General features: G+C 40.5%; 1 protein-coding gene across 1 annotated transcript in view; it reads right to left on the bottom strand.

The window, feature by feature from the left end:
• The window catches only part of CUL4A (cullin 4A), a gene marked incomplete at its 5' end in the record, with an annotated part of 31,141 nt that extends 17,633 nt beyond the window's left edge, over nt 1–13,508 (bottom strand). The window contains 7 exon segments of the mRNA XM_008946750.1: nt 1,418–1,500; nt 2,110–2,199; nt 4,076–4,238; nt 5,593–5,666; nt 6,953–7,022; nt 8,981–9,084; nt 13,327–13,508. Coding sequence (XP_008944998.1) covers nt 1,418–1,500; nt 2,110–2,199; nt 4,076–4,238; nt 5,593–5,666; nt 6,953–7,022; nt 8,981–9,084; nt 13,327–13,508 — 766 coding nt within the window.
• Between the last annotated feature and the right edge of the window lie 215 nt (nt 13,509–13,723).

The following is a 13,723-nucleotide window of genomic DNA, read 5'->3' as shown; positions in this document are numbered from 1 at the left end:
GGAAAGAGCTGCAGGTTATGACTCTTTCTGGGTAAGAGATGACTGAGCAGGGATGCAGAGCACTGATAGACAAGGAAAAGGTTGGAGGAACTGGCTGATCACCTTCCATCCCAATGGGAGAACTGGGAGCCTCACCAGTGAGGGTACTGGGAGCCAGACTGACACAAAAGGAGGCAATTTATCAGGAAATGGCTGGTGCACAAAAGGAACACCTTGCCAAAGGCTGGCACAGATGGAAAAGCTTATGTGCACCCTAGTGGGACAGTGCAAGTCTTTGAAAGAGATCCAAACAGACAAACCAGGTTGAGAAGACCTGCTCTGCCTCCAGGGGAACTAAGGACAAATGCTGGAGCCTGAGGGGCAGAGCACTATTTCCTTACAAGCAGACAGAATGAATATTTATCTCAACTGCCAGCTCACAAATGAGCCTGGAGGTACCTTCTTTATGGCCTCCAAGTCATGCACCTCACTCATCTACTGACCAAGCAGGAGACATGTTTATCCTGGTCAGCTCTTCAGAAAGGCACCTACTGATGGGCTGAATAAACCCCTTTATGGGCTGCAGCAGCACAAGTCTGGTTTGAAGTACTGTGAATAGTGTTTCCCATGACTGTGTTGTCCTGGAATTATAATTTCCAGCTCAAAATCAAAGCCAGTAACTAAATTAACATCCTTTCTGGTCTTGTCATACACACCTGGAGAGACAGGATGACCTGAGGACAACTCAAGGGCATTAATTTTAAGAACTGCTGTTTCTTAATGCAGAGAAAGGAAATGAGTAGGAAGCCTTCTAAGAGTAGGTTTCAGAGCCTTTAACTAAGGGCAGGATCCAGAGCCAGCACTTGATGTATATCTAGACTGAAAATATAACTATATCACCCACATTTTTTAACTTAAGCAGTAAATAAATATATATATAAGCTTTAATTTTATACATAGAAATAGTGTCATGTATTTTTGGACAGGACAAGCTACCCTGCTACACTGCCAGCAGCTGCACCAGAGCTGATCTCCTGTTAGGTTCACAGCCTGGACTTCTTAGCAGTGATGTTCATATCCTCTACCCTATGCCATAATTCAACCTTTTCTCTTTATTGCCTAATCAGCACATGAATGGCTAAAATCAGCTGCTACTTTGATAATGCAAATTTCTTATACATGTTTGGTTAATTTTATTATATGCTGATGAATCTTTCTGGACAAATTTCTCCCTTCTTACTCAACATATATTCTGATTTTAAAGAATCAGTTTTGATAAAAAGTCTTTAAAAATACCCAAGCTGTGCCACAAGCAGAGCCAACAACAGAACATCTGTAAGACAACACAGAAATAATCTGTCTCTACAACCACAGATAATCACATTTTTTTTTTTGGAAGGATGCTTGACACACCAAGAATGACAAAATTTGGACTCACTGTGTGCTGTGGTCTAAATATGTGATCACTCTGTCTCCTTCTTCTTCCAAACGTTTATTAACATGGTGAAGATATTCTGGGACCTTGTGAGACAAAAAGATATCAGGTTTAACCACAGAGGTATGGAAGGCAGAGAATCTTCTTCTGTGACAATTATTTTAACCTTTTTTTTCTTAAATTTAAACAAATTTAAAGAGAATATGAATTAGAAGGGACTGTCCCACCAGAATGCTGTGATGTACTACATAAAGTACATTTTTATTAGACAATGTTACTTTATATTAGAAATATTAAACCCACACCTAACAGAAAGAAAAATAAACATCTGAGAATTTTTCAGATGAAGTTGGTTATTTTTTTATTCTCAAAACCCTTCTAAGCTAAACTAGCCCTTGAGGTATCACAAAGCAGATTTTTAGTGTGAACCACACAGTTCTCTTATTCCATTCTCCCTGTTGAAGTATCAGTCCCTAGGAAGAGTTAACACATTTAGCACATATTAGGACACAGGTATGAAACTCAGGCTTCCAGTGATCAAAACAGTTCTGCACACATCCACTTATGGACAGACATGCACATACAACATTGTGGCCTACAGCAAAACACATGGATGTGTACAGAGTACCTGGGTACCAGAGAAAGTTCTCATGGGACCCCACAGCAGGTAAAATAAGATAAAAGCATGCATGTACCTCTCTTTCTTGCATTAATCTTTGGCCTTCTGCAGCATATAAGCAGTTTGTCTCTTCCAGAAACCTCTGTTCAAATGATTCCTTGTAAACCTGCTCAAGAAATTAACTGAGTTACTTCCATCAAGCTGCCAGCAGTGTAGCATATTTTGGCTGTCAGGCAGAGAGGGCAAGTAAAACCTTCAAGAATGCACAGAGTTGTGGGAAGTCAACAGTAACACTGCATTAACCCAGAAGTTCTGTTCACCCACAGGTTTTAGAAAGCCTGAGATCAGGGCTGCCATAGCACAGTCCAGTCCTCAGTGCTCCAAATCACCCAAATTGACAGATTTCTGTTTAAGGCATGCTGCCCAACAGCAGCACCCAACAGCACAGCACTGACAGCCAAGCCAGCTGAGCTCAAGACTCCCACTGATACTTCTGTGGTAATAAAATACTTCCAACCAGTGAAACATTGGCACAAAACTTCCCATCAGTACAATCATCATCAGCTCAGCAATGCATCTTCAGATCTGCCAGGTTTCTCTCAGCAAACACAAATGATACCAGAATTTGGTGTATGATTATATCAATAAGGTGAAGACTTTCTCCAGGGAAGGAACAAGGTGTGTAAAAAAAGGGCACCAACAATCACAGAACATGAAAAACTTCTGTATAATGTTAACAGTTTAGTACAGAAAAAAGCTAAGTGAGAAAGAACAATTAGATAAAATATTTAAAAGTCTGGAAAAGGTAGCTGGGGAATAACATGTAAACAGAGAGACAATAAAAAGAAAAAGACTCCTTGAGTGTGGTGGAAGAATAGAAGAAAGTATCTCTTGAAAGAGATACAGCAGACTAGTAAAACTCACAACATTCTGACCATTTTTTTATCTGAAAGACTTTTAAAAACTTGATTTTTTTTTCAGTAAGAACTTCAATATGAAACCTCTGTCTTGACAAGCATTCAGAGCACAACAGTTCACTAATCCAGCATCACAAGTAGACATTAACTCACTGTTTCAGCCTTCTTTTTACACTAGCTCCATGGTCAATAGAATCAAACACTAGATTTCATGTCATACCTTCCTTGCCTTCAGGAGAACTGGAAAAACATCAACACAGCAGCATATGGAACTACTTTCTGCATAAAACATGTGTAAAGCTCTACAGGAGGTAACAGCTACAGAACAGGATTTATGCAAGGAACTGCATAATTGCCTAAAAATCAGGAATGAGTAGGAGATTACTTATTTTCAAATTAAATGTGAGATTTGCTTAATTAATTAATCTTTTATTCCAGAAGCTAACATCTGTTGCAAGAGGGAGAAGTAAAGATCCAGGCATATAATTACAGGATTATGAGCACATCTCTATCTCAATGAAATGACAGATATTATGAAAGAACAGATTAGACTAGGTTAGTTTCCCTAGTGAAGAAAAAAAGTACACTTGTCAGGCAGTAAAGGAGAATGCAGACTTAAATCCAACTCTATAAGAAGGATCTAATTAAGGGGAAACCTTAATTTTCTATTTGAAAACCTTGGCCTTAACTTTGGGTCCCATTCTAGCCTTGGCACCTCTGCTAAGACATTGCCAATAGTGTTGGTTTTGTGGAGCCAGGATCTGGACTCCAAAAAGTGGCACCTTTTTACATTGACAGAGGTGGTCTTAATGTTCCTACCTTTAATCAGCACTAAGATTAGAAAATGAGTGATGAAGACAAAACATTGCCCACACTAAAAGACTTGCAGGTCTGTTATTTCAGTCTGCAGGCCACTACCTCTGCCCAGGAAAAGAGGCAAAGAGGTCTCAGTTAAAAGCAAGGGATAAAGACACTACATTGGATAAAGAGGCAACCTCAATTTAATAGCTCAATTTTGCAGCACGTTTATGAGCAGAATAAAACTATTTCTGTACAACACACAAATGAGGAAAGCCCAAACTGTCTCTAAGCACAGGAGTTACCACTGAAGTGTGCAGTACTTGCCTGCAGATCAGACAGCATGCTCAGCAAACTCCTCAGCAGACTTCTGTCCACAGCTTCACCATTTCTTTCTCTTTCAATCAGCAGGAGGATTCCATCAATGGTCTTGTTTTGGACTTGCTTGTCACTGATGACATGGTTTCTGAACAACTCCAGCCCCATATCCCTGTGTGAATATTGGAAATGGCTACATCACCCTGGTGAGTCTTTTCAAAAGATCTGTGCCTCAGTTTGAGAAAAATAAATACATGTAAAATAGATACAGGGTACATATAGTATACAGGATATATTAATGATGTGTATATTCTTTTTGACACTGTCTACTAAGAAAACTGCAACAAATCATAAAATTACTGAGCCACGTGCTACCAGATGCATACACAAGCTGAGAACTGTGACCAGCCTGCATCTCACACAGCAGACTGTTTCATTCTCTGTATATTAAAAAAAATTACTATTATAAAAATAATAACATATCTCAGCATATAAATGGACATCAGATTCTCTGGGGCAGTCAATTTATGTGCAGTTTATAGTCAAAAGCATGAACTCTGTGTGTTTGGGACCTTATCAGATACTTGTTTCATTCTAAGAGGCTGAGGAATGGTGTCTCTGTGGCATGAAAAAGGGAATCATTAAACATTGGCTTTGCCAAGGAAAACAGGAATCTTAGATAAAACTTGTTACCTCCAACTGCTTCACACACCTCAGGATTTCAATAAAGGGAATTTTCCCAGTATGAGGGAAAGAAGACACAAAGTATGAACAAACCTCTCCAACAATGTTTAGTAAAAGGAAGCCTAACACAAGCAGCTGAAGGAAAACCACTGCAGAGGTTGGGAAGACAGACATCCAGAGGACAAGTGAGGGGTGGGAGAAGGATGCCAGCTTCCTCAGGCAGCCTGGGAACACCTGACAGCACAGCAGCCAGCCAGGCAGGGAACAGGCATTGCTTTTATGTCACTACCTCATCTATTCATTTTTTTTTGCTTTAGACAGAGTAATGACACCAGAAATTTTCAGCAAAGCTTGGGCAATGATATCAACTGCCCCTCAGGACAGATGCTTTAAACCAGAATGCCCAAAGATGGGACACAGTGGGCTGAAAGCACAACAGCATCATCCCAATGCCCTGAGCCACAGCTCTCTGCTCTCAAGGGGCCAGTGCTGGAAAGATGATCTGCACCTTGTCAGTGGATCTGACATGGGAAAAACCAAACAAAACAGAGAGAGAAGTGGAGTGTTGAATTCAGTCAAAATGAGGAGCACCTGAAGTAACACTTTTAAGCACATTTTCACACCCCTTTTTCTTCTTTTACCCTCACTTTCCAATGAGCATTCCTGGGGAAGGAGGAACTGAGAGGTGCATACACTGACACATGTATTCCCATAAATTAACACAGGATTTTAAAGACTTATTACACAGATCAAATAATATAAAACATTTCTTTTCAACTTTTGCAAAGATCATAGTATGTCCAAGCTCTAAAGAGCTGAGGAATACTTACATGGATACCTACCATATAGAAGGAAGCATGGAATTCTGAAGTACATAGGTACGATCCAAAAACAAGAAAATGCTTCTGATCATGATCTGAAAATATATTTCATCATCATCATCATGTGGTATATTAAATGATAAAGCAACTTCTGAAAGATGACAGCACACAGACAGCCACCTTAACTACTCATGTGTGTATTTTCAACTTCTATGGTGACTTGTCCAGCCACAATGCAATTTATTGATTAATTACTATCACTAAGCAGTGTTGCCAAGTACATGCAAGACAGTTTTCAAATTCTTAACTATGAACTAATTAGATCTGTTAGCTTGCTACAAGTTTCACTGCTACTGAGACACACAAGCCACTCCAGCAGTACCACCAACACTCTCAGTAAACACCCTGAAATAGCAAGCTGCCATGGTTTCTGCTTCAAAAAAAAACAGACTATAATAAGCTGTGCAACAGATCTTTTCATGCTAGAAGTTAGCTGCCAAAATCCATGAGAAAAACAGAGATACATTAATTCTATCAGGCAAAAAGAGGGTATAAATGTATTATATTTTTAAAAAATTGGGAAACAGAGGTGGTTTTTTAGCTCAAAACCTGTTGTTAACTTTGCTTATAAAAAAGCTGTCTAGCTTTCAGTTTAGCCATAGCATAATTCAGGATGTCAGTAACTAAATCACCTCCAGGCCAGCTACAGAAATTTCTACCCCCAGCTGTCCACCTACTACTCCTCTAGAAGATTTCATTGCTTCTGAAGCAATTCTCCAGCTGGCACAATTTCTGGCCAAGCATGTTGAAATAAAACAGTAGTGATGCTGATTTTTTTTCCTTAAATACCCCAAGTGCTAACTCAGCACATGGGAAACCATTTGCCACAGGATGTTGTTTTGAGGAAAAGAAAAAGAAAGTACACTCAGAAATAATTAAAGGAACAGATTTCATAGTAAAAGCCTTTTTACAAAAACACAGGTCCAGTTGAATTAAATTTTCAAGGCAATAAACTTCATTTTCCTCCCTGTTGAATTTGTTTTAAATAGTTTCCACTGTAGATTCTCCAATTATTTATAATTACAAACACCAAGCAACTTCAGCACAGCCTGGTTAGTTTTCATTTCCACCCATAGTTGTCAACATATTTCTGAGTGATATTCCAGCTTCAGAGGAAGCCTGTGAAAGTCAAGAGCTGTCACAACAGAACATAAGTGTTCAACAATAAAACCACCCCCAGCTAGCAAAGGGGAAAGTGCAAAGCAATGCTGGCACTTGGAGGAGGAGGTGCCATGCAGTCCCAAGTTAAAACCACCACAAACTCCTTTTTGCCAGATTTCACACCTCAAGGACATGTATTCTGAACAAACATTCAACTTACCATTTGTCTGCAATGATCTTGCCAGCATTTATTTATCTTCTTTAAAAATAAAAGACTATCCAGAGAATCTGTACAGCACCTATTAAGGAAAACTAGCTTGCCAGAGTCTTTTTGAGGCTAGATTTTGGAGATGATCTTTGTCAGCCATGAAGCAAAGCTGCTCCCTGGATATTCTGCTGTTACTGTGACTGCCCAGGGATAAATTGTGAACTACAGAGCTTCTGCCCAGCAGAGGAGCTGGCAGCTCTCCAAAAGGCCTCCCTGTGTTTTCAAGGAATAACACTCACTGCTCTTCAGTAATACCATCTAGTGGCTGCACTGTAGAAGTTTGATACAGTTTTAAGCAAGAAATCCCATCAGTGTCAAACCCAACCTTGTCACCAGCTGAGGTGAGAGGGATAGAAAGGTTTATTTTGTTTAATGAGTTCACACTGTGCACAACAGGAGTGACCCTAATCTCCTAAAAGCAGTCAGAGTTCTAAATAATCCTCAACAAATCCAAATACCACTCTTTTCATGTACATCTCCAAGTCTTCCTAAGTGAACTCTGGAGTTTTAGTTCATCACACCACAGGTCCAACTGTTATTTATGAAAACTCTCATGCATTGTATGAGCAAATCCAAATGTGGCTTTACCTCCCTCTGGTCAAATCTGATTAATCTGCTCTCCTGTCCTTGAGATATAAAGTGGTATAACTAGAAAATACAAGACTCTCAACTCTCCAAGCCACCAGCTCTGTCAGAGGGTGGGAAGAAAGTGAAGTTTTAAAACACCAGCTCTAAAACATCACTTCAGAAGATCATCTGAAACCTGAACAGGCAGGGATCCAAAACCCAACTGACTGTCCACTACTTCAAAGCAGAGCATAAGATTTGGTTCTCAGAGATCAGTTCTGTTGAGAGATTAGTACAGAGACTATTGGACTAGTGTACTTGTTAGTTAAATGTGATGTTCAATGCATCAAAGTAAATGTCATGAAAAAAAATCAGCTGCCACAGAAGAGGTGAATCCACAGTGCTGATTTCACTTGAGAATCAAAATCCAAAGCACATTTAAGGCACTCACCTGGAAAGAAGCTTCCTTCTGGGTCCCAGGCCCTCACTTCTTTCTATTTTAACCTATCATTTTCTGCTACTAAAATACACACAGAGAGCTGGGAAACACTGGTAGCATGGGAAGTACTGTAGTGCCTGTTCAGAACAGCAGTTTCCAGCCTCTGCTCCTAAGGCACTCTCCAGGAATGTGGGAATAGCCAGGTGGGTGTAGACTCTACTTATCCTACTGCCTGAGTAAGTGCAACCCTGAGGCTACCACACACAGGAGAACTATCACACAAAGCTTGGTCTCAGCATGCAAAGCACAACAGGATTCAGAAAATAGCTCTGGCTGCACCCAGGTGTCCAGGAAAGATCTCCAAGCACTTCTGTGACCATGTCAGCCACAAGAAAAGCCCAGCAATGTAACTTCTGAAAACCATGGCAAAAATTCCCATAAAAGTTCATGTTTCTGTGCATCCCAAGACAGAAAAGGCATCTCCTGAACTTAGAGCTCTCTCCCAAGAACCTCCCAAGGTACACATAAGATACCCAGACAGCTTGTTGACTGCCTCTGTGTTATCATTGGTCAAATAAGTGTATTTTATATTTGAGAACTCTTTTCCAGAAGACACTGTTGTTGAAAATTACTGCAGTGATTTGGTTTTTTTAAACTATTGCTACTGTAGGCATCTCCACTACTCACCTGACATAAAAACCTCACAGTGCTGTTCAGATTTTCTAGATTAGGTGTAAAGTTTGCATTCCTATTGAAATAGTAAATCAACTTATTAGCATCCTACTTAGGGTACACAAAAATTATTCACCCAGCTGACTGAAGTCACCTATGCCCAACTTGAAAATATATAAGTGGTCAAAGAACCTCTTTTAACACATTAGCAATGACTGGTGTAATTTTTACAGAGTGTTGGTTTAAAAAATGATGATTTAAAGTAACCATTCTAACCATTTCTGTGCACAGGAAAAGGATATTCTCTAAATTGAAGGATTTGTGCTTTCACATGATCTTCACAGACCTGTCGCAGCTGTTTGTACAGTGTGGCAGAGACTTTGTAAGAACAGAGATTTTCAACAGCCTAAAAAACAAACAAACAAACAAAGACTATGAATGTGATCAAAAACAGCAACTTAAATTTTTGTGCAACAACAAAGAGGAAAAAAAAACCAACCCATAAGCATCACCTGTCCAATCTGTGCCCCAAACCCAACCATCAAAATGAAGTTATCCAAACTATTTAGAAAAATTAAGACTTCATGATTCCTTTCTGATTTGGGTCCCTTCTTATACTGCCAGATTTCATGTCCAAACAAGGGCCACCACCTGGGTCAGATGTGCCATGAAACACTACTAGAATTCCCCTCACCCCAAATACTGCTCAGCAGTGGAACTCCTCCTGCAGGTCCATTTTGTGCTTCCTGCAGCACAGGTACTTTTTTTGGGGGGGTGAACACAATCAGACCATAGATTTTAATCTGTGAACAAGGCAGAGATTTCACCCTCTCTAAATGGTAAATGGATAAAACTGCTTTCCTATCATTTTATAAACTTCTTTCTCTCCAAATATTTCCAGTGCTTCACACACTTATGCTAATGTATGTAAACTGAGGGTTAAACATTATCAAGTAAAAACCCAAACAACAAAACCCCCCCATTAACCATTAAATAAAGACTTGATTTATTTGGCCCTCATGGCATTTAGCTATTTGTCCACAGCTGACCAAGACAAATTCTGCCCTAAACCAAACATTTTTGTGGTTGCTATGTTAATATGAATTGAGCTGTTATGCAGCAGATCTATCCAGCTCTGGTCACTCCTAGAATCCAGCTATTCAGTTCTTCAGTAATTTTATTGTCTTACACTAACATTTCTTCCTCACAAGAGACTCAATGAGAATGCCAAAGAGAAAACATAGCTTTGCTTGACACCACTGCCTATATTTAGACTTTGTTCCAGGCACACTTTATTTTAACTTGTGTGCTGTATTTCAATAAATTATTTTATTAATAGACCATAGGATCTGAAATGAATCACAACAAAGACAGCCCAAGGTTCTGTGAGAACTGTAAAGTTTACAGTAAGTACTTTGAGGCATTCAGTGCTTCATACAGAACTATCCAAAGGAGCTGGGCATGATTTTTGGAACTAAAAATCCATCTGTCTTTTCCTTTCACTTCATCTCAACTACCTCAGCTTCTACTGCAGAGAACACTGCCTAAGATCTCATGTGTTGTTTCATGGGCAACTAAAACTGATCCAAGAACTTTTTCCTCTGCTCCAGAGGATATACCTTGTCACATTTTGTTGACAAATCTTCTGATAGCATCAATAAACTTGGACAAAGTTTCAACATTTTCCCAGTGCCTGGCCTTCACTCAGTTTTCCTGAGATTTTAGCTTTCAATCACCCAAACACGTGGACTAGCAGCTCTGGGCCACTGTGCTGCCTTAAAGTGCATTTCAAACAGCAGCCCTATCACCTCAGTGCCACCTCCACTTGCTGTTTCTGCTTTTTTTTTTTGATGGGGGGCATGAAACCTAGTAATTTCCTCTCTGCCTTCACCTTTTGTCTCATTCTGAGATTTTGCTGCCTTTCTTTCTGAAGAAAATTCCTTTTACTTTCATTCAACTCACACACAATTATGAAAAAAGCAATAGTAATTATCACACCTCCATGGATAGGAGAAAGACAACACTTTTAGACTCTTCACCTACACAAATCTAGTAAAAGTTCTGTTTCAAATCAACCTTTTAATAGATTGTTTTGAGCAGATTATTGCTGCTACTTCTTTTATTTCCTCTATAAGTTCTAGCATCCTGAAGAATTTGTCTTCCAAAACACAAAGTGAATCTGCTTTCCAGGTATCTCCCCATGGGGTAATTCTAAGCCAGCTGATGTCATTTTATTTAAACGCACACCAACTGTGCCTTCCTCAATTTTAACACTAAAGCAAGCAAATAAAACTATCACACAGTGCCTTGTGGTTTTCTTCTGGTCTTAAAACAGGTAAGTCAAATGACAGCTACAACAAACTGTATCCACACAGTCATTTTGCAGAGAGTTTGTTTCCTAAGACATAGTCCTTCCTATCCACCCATCCAAATCAAAGTCTGGTCTGGATTTTCATCAGTATTTTTCCTTCACTGCTCCATTGTCCTCCAGAAGGGCAGTGCTGCCCCACTTCAGGTTAGGTACAACCTTGCTGCAAAGGGAATTTTCTTTTTCCATTATTTTTATCCCTCACTCCTCACTTGTCAATTCTTTGCACTGCCCCACTTTCTCTATCCCATCAAGTATAAGCTACTTCTATCAAAATCTGTGCAGTCTTACCACCAATCCCAGACATCATTTCTATTTTAGTCACCAAAAAAAATTGGCTGCCACCCTCCCATTGCTCAGGGACTAGGTCTCTGCCAAGCACCTTCGTGTCTGATCCCAGGCTGCCTCTAATGCCTGGAGAGGAGTATCCTTCAGGCTTCCCACAAAGCCTTGTCATTGTTCCTTGGGTTTTTCCTTGGCCAATTTAAATAAATAAATCAGGAAGTTCAAAGGCAGGCTGGTCTACCAGCCTGCTCACCACACTGAACTCACTGAACTCTAGCAGGCTTCCCACTTCCTCCCAGAACCTCAGATAAAGACTCAAAAAAAAAATCCCTAACTGTAAGAACTGATGCACACAGAGAAATTCTCCCCTGTGGATGACTTGCTGCTCACCAACAGGCCCTTAAAACCATCTCCAAGTCCAGATCAGGTTTCTGATGGATGCTGAGCTTCATCTTTTATTCCCCTGGCAAGAGCCTAAGCACCTATCTACGTGCAGGCACACAGAAATCTTGCTGGTTTGCACCACTGCCTCCCAGATCACTGTGAAAACCACACCAGGCCAGTCCAAATAAGCAGGAGAACTGAAAAAGCAAGAAGAGCAGTTCACAGCTCATCTGAAACCTCTCTGCTCCTCTTCTGCCAAAACTCAAGTCCGTGCTCTGGTGATTTCACAGCCATATTACTATAATCTCATTTCTGAGCCTCTGAAAACAAGTTAGGTAATGCTCAAAGCAATCTGTGGGGTTTGGGTTTTTTTTTTTAGCTAGGCATGAAAAAGCAGAATTTTTCAAATGCTGAGTTTAAAATGATAAAATATACCATGTAATTCAAACTCTGCAAACCTGCAAGTATCAAGAGATGAATATATCACAGTCAAATTGTCTATTTGGAGGGAGTACATGACATGAAGTCAATATGCACTTACATAATCAGACATTTTAGACCCACATATTTTATAGCCTAACAAATCACACACACAAGTACACTCAGCTCTTAAGTTCATCCTGGTTTTCTTGTGCATGGACCCAATATGGACTGCTGGCTTTCTCCTCCCTCACCCCCTGCACTTTGCAGACAACATGAAACCCACCTCAACTAAAGAGGTAGAAATTTTAAGCACTGAACTGGCAATAAGAGCCACATCAACCACCTGCACCCACAGAAAACTCATTCCTAACTCCACCTGTGTAGCACAACTTAGCAAATGAGTAATTTTTTTGCAACACAATCAGTGAAACGAGTTCCTATTTCAGTTAAATACCTCAAAGTACAGATATTCAAAATAATATAGAACTAAACCATATATAAATGGATAAAGTATGAAGCATGGCTCATGGGTACTTATCTTTTACCCTCCCTACTCCCTTCTCCAGTAGTCCAGATATTCCAGAAATACTTTTTCACCATTTTAATTAAAAAATTGAGATCCTGATTGCTATGAATACGTAACAGTGATGTGAAACACAGGAAAACTGACAGTTTGTGGCCTGCACAATCAAGAGTCTCTTAATTCCCCAGAGGGTATTGATGCTGAAGTCAAACTGTTATTATCTAATAAGAAGAAGTATTTCAACATTACTATTCACAAGAGATCATGGCAAGCACAAAAGAGAAATAAGTAATTGTAATATATGTATCTGCATAAGCCAGAGAGAGCAACATTCCTTTTCAGCATCTTGAGTAGGCGGTGGACTGAAGAGACAGAGGCTTAAACCTCAGCCCTGCCCAGGCACAGCTTTCTGTGTCTCCCAACATAAACTGCTTTTAGATGGGCCCAGATCCTGGCAGCTCTGCAAGGAACTGATATATAAAACTGTAAAACTCACTAGAAACAGAGCAGTGAGCAAACAGTTCAGAAAATACCACCAGCTTTTAACAAATGCAAATGCATCGTGCTCAACGTGCAGCTCTGTGAAAGTTCCAATGCACTTCGTTTTCCTTTTGCTAACTGGAAAAAAACAACCAAAACCAAACAACAAAACCTAGGAGCCTTACCTGGTAGAGCTCTTCAAGGTTGTATTTAATGGAAATGCTACTCTGTATGGCTCCCACCGCTTCGTGCAGCTTTTGCCAAGTGTCCTGAGTGTAGTTATCTGGCAATTTGGGTCTTTCTGCGAAGGAAGAGACAGGTAGTTGAAAATCAGCCCTCCTCACCTTCGACAAGCTCTGCCCGGCCGCTGAAGTTTGGCACAAGGAGAGGGGTCACTAACCCCACCCGAGGCGACGAAACCTTCGCCCGGGGCATCTGACCCTGCGCGGCCGGGGCACCGCGGCCCCGGGCTCCGTGTGTTTTCCCACCCCCCCGTGTGACTTTTGGGGAGGGGACCCCCGCCCGGCTTTCAGTAGTTTTGACAGGAAGGTGCCCCCCGGGCACGGAGCCCCACGCCCGGCC

The sequence above is a fragment of the Merops nubicus genome, unplaced genomic scaffold (genome assembly GCF_000691845.1).
Source record: "Merops nubicus isolate BGI_N331 unplaced genomic scaffold, ASM69184v1 scaffold1159, whole genome shotgun sequence".
NCBI lineage: Eukaryota > Metazoa > Chordata > Aves > Coraciiformes > Meropidae > Merops > Merops nubicus.
This window is presented reverse-complemented; position numbering and strand designations above follow the sequence as displayed.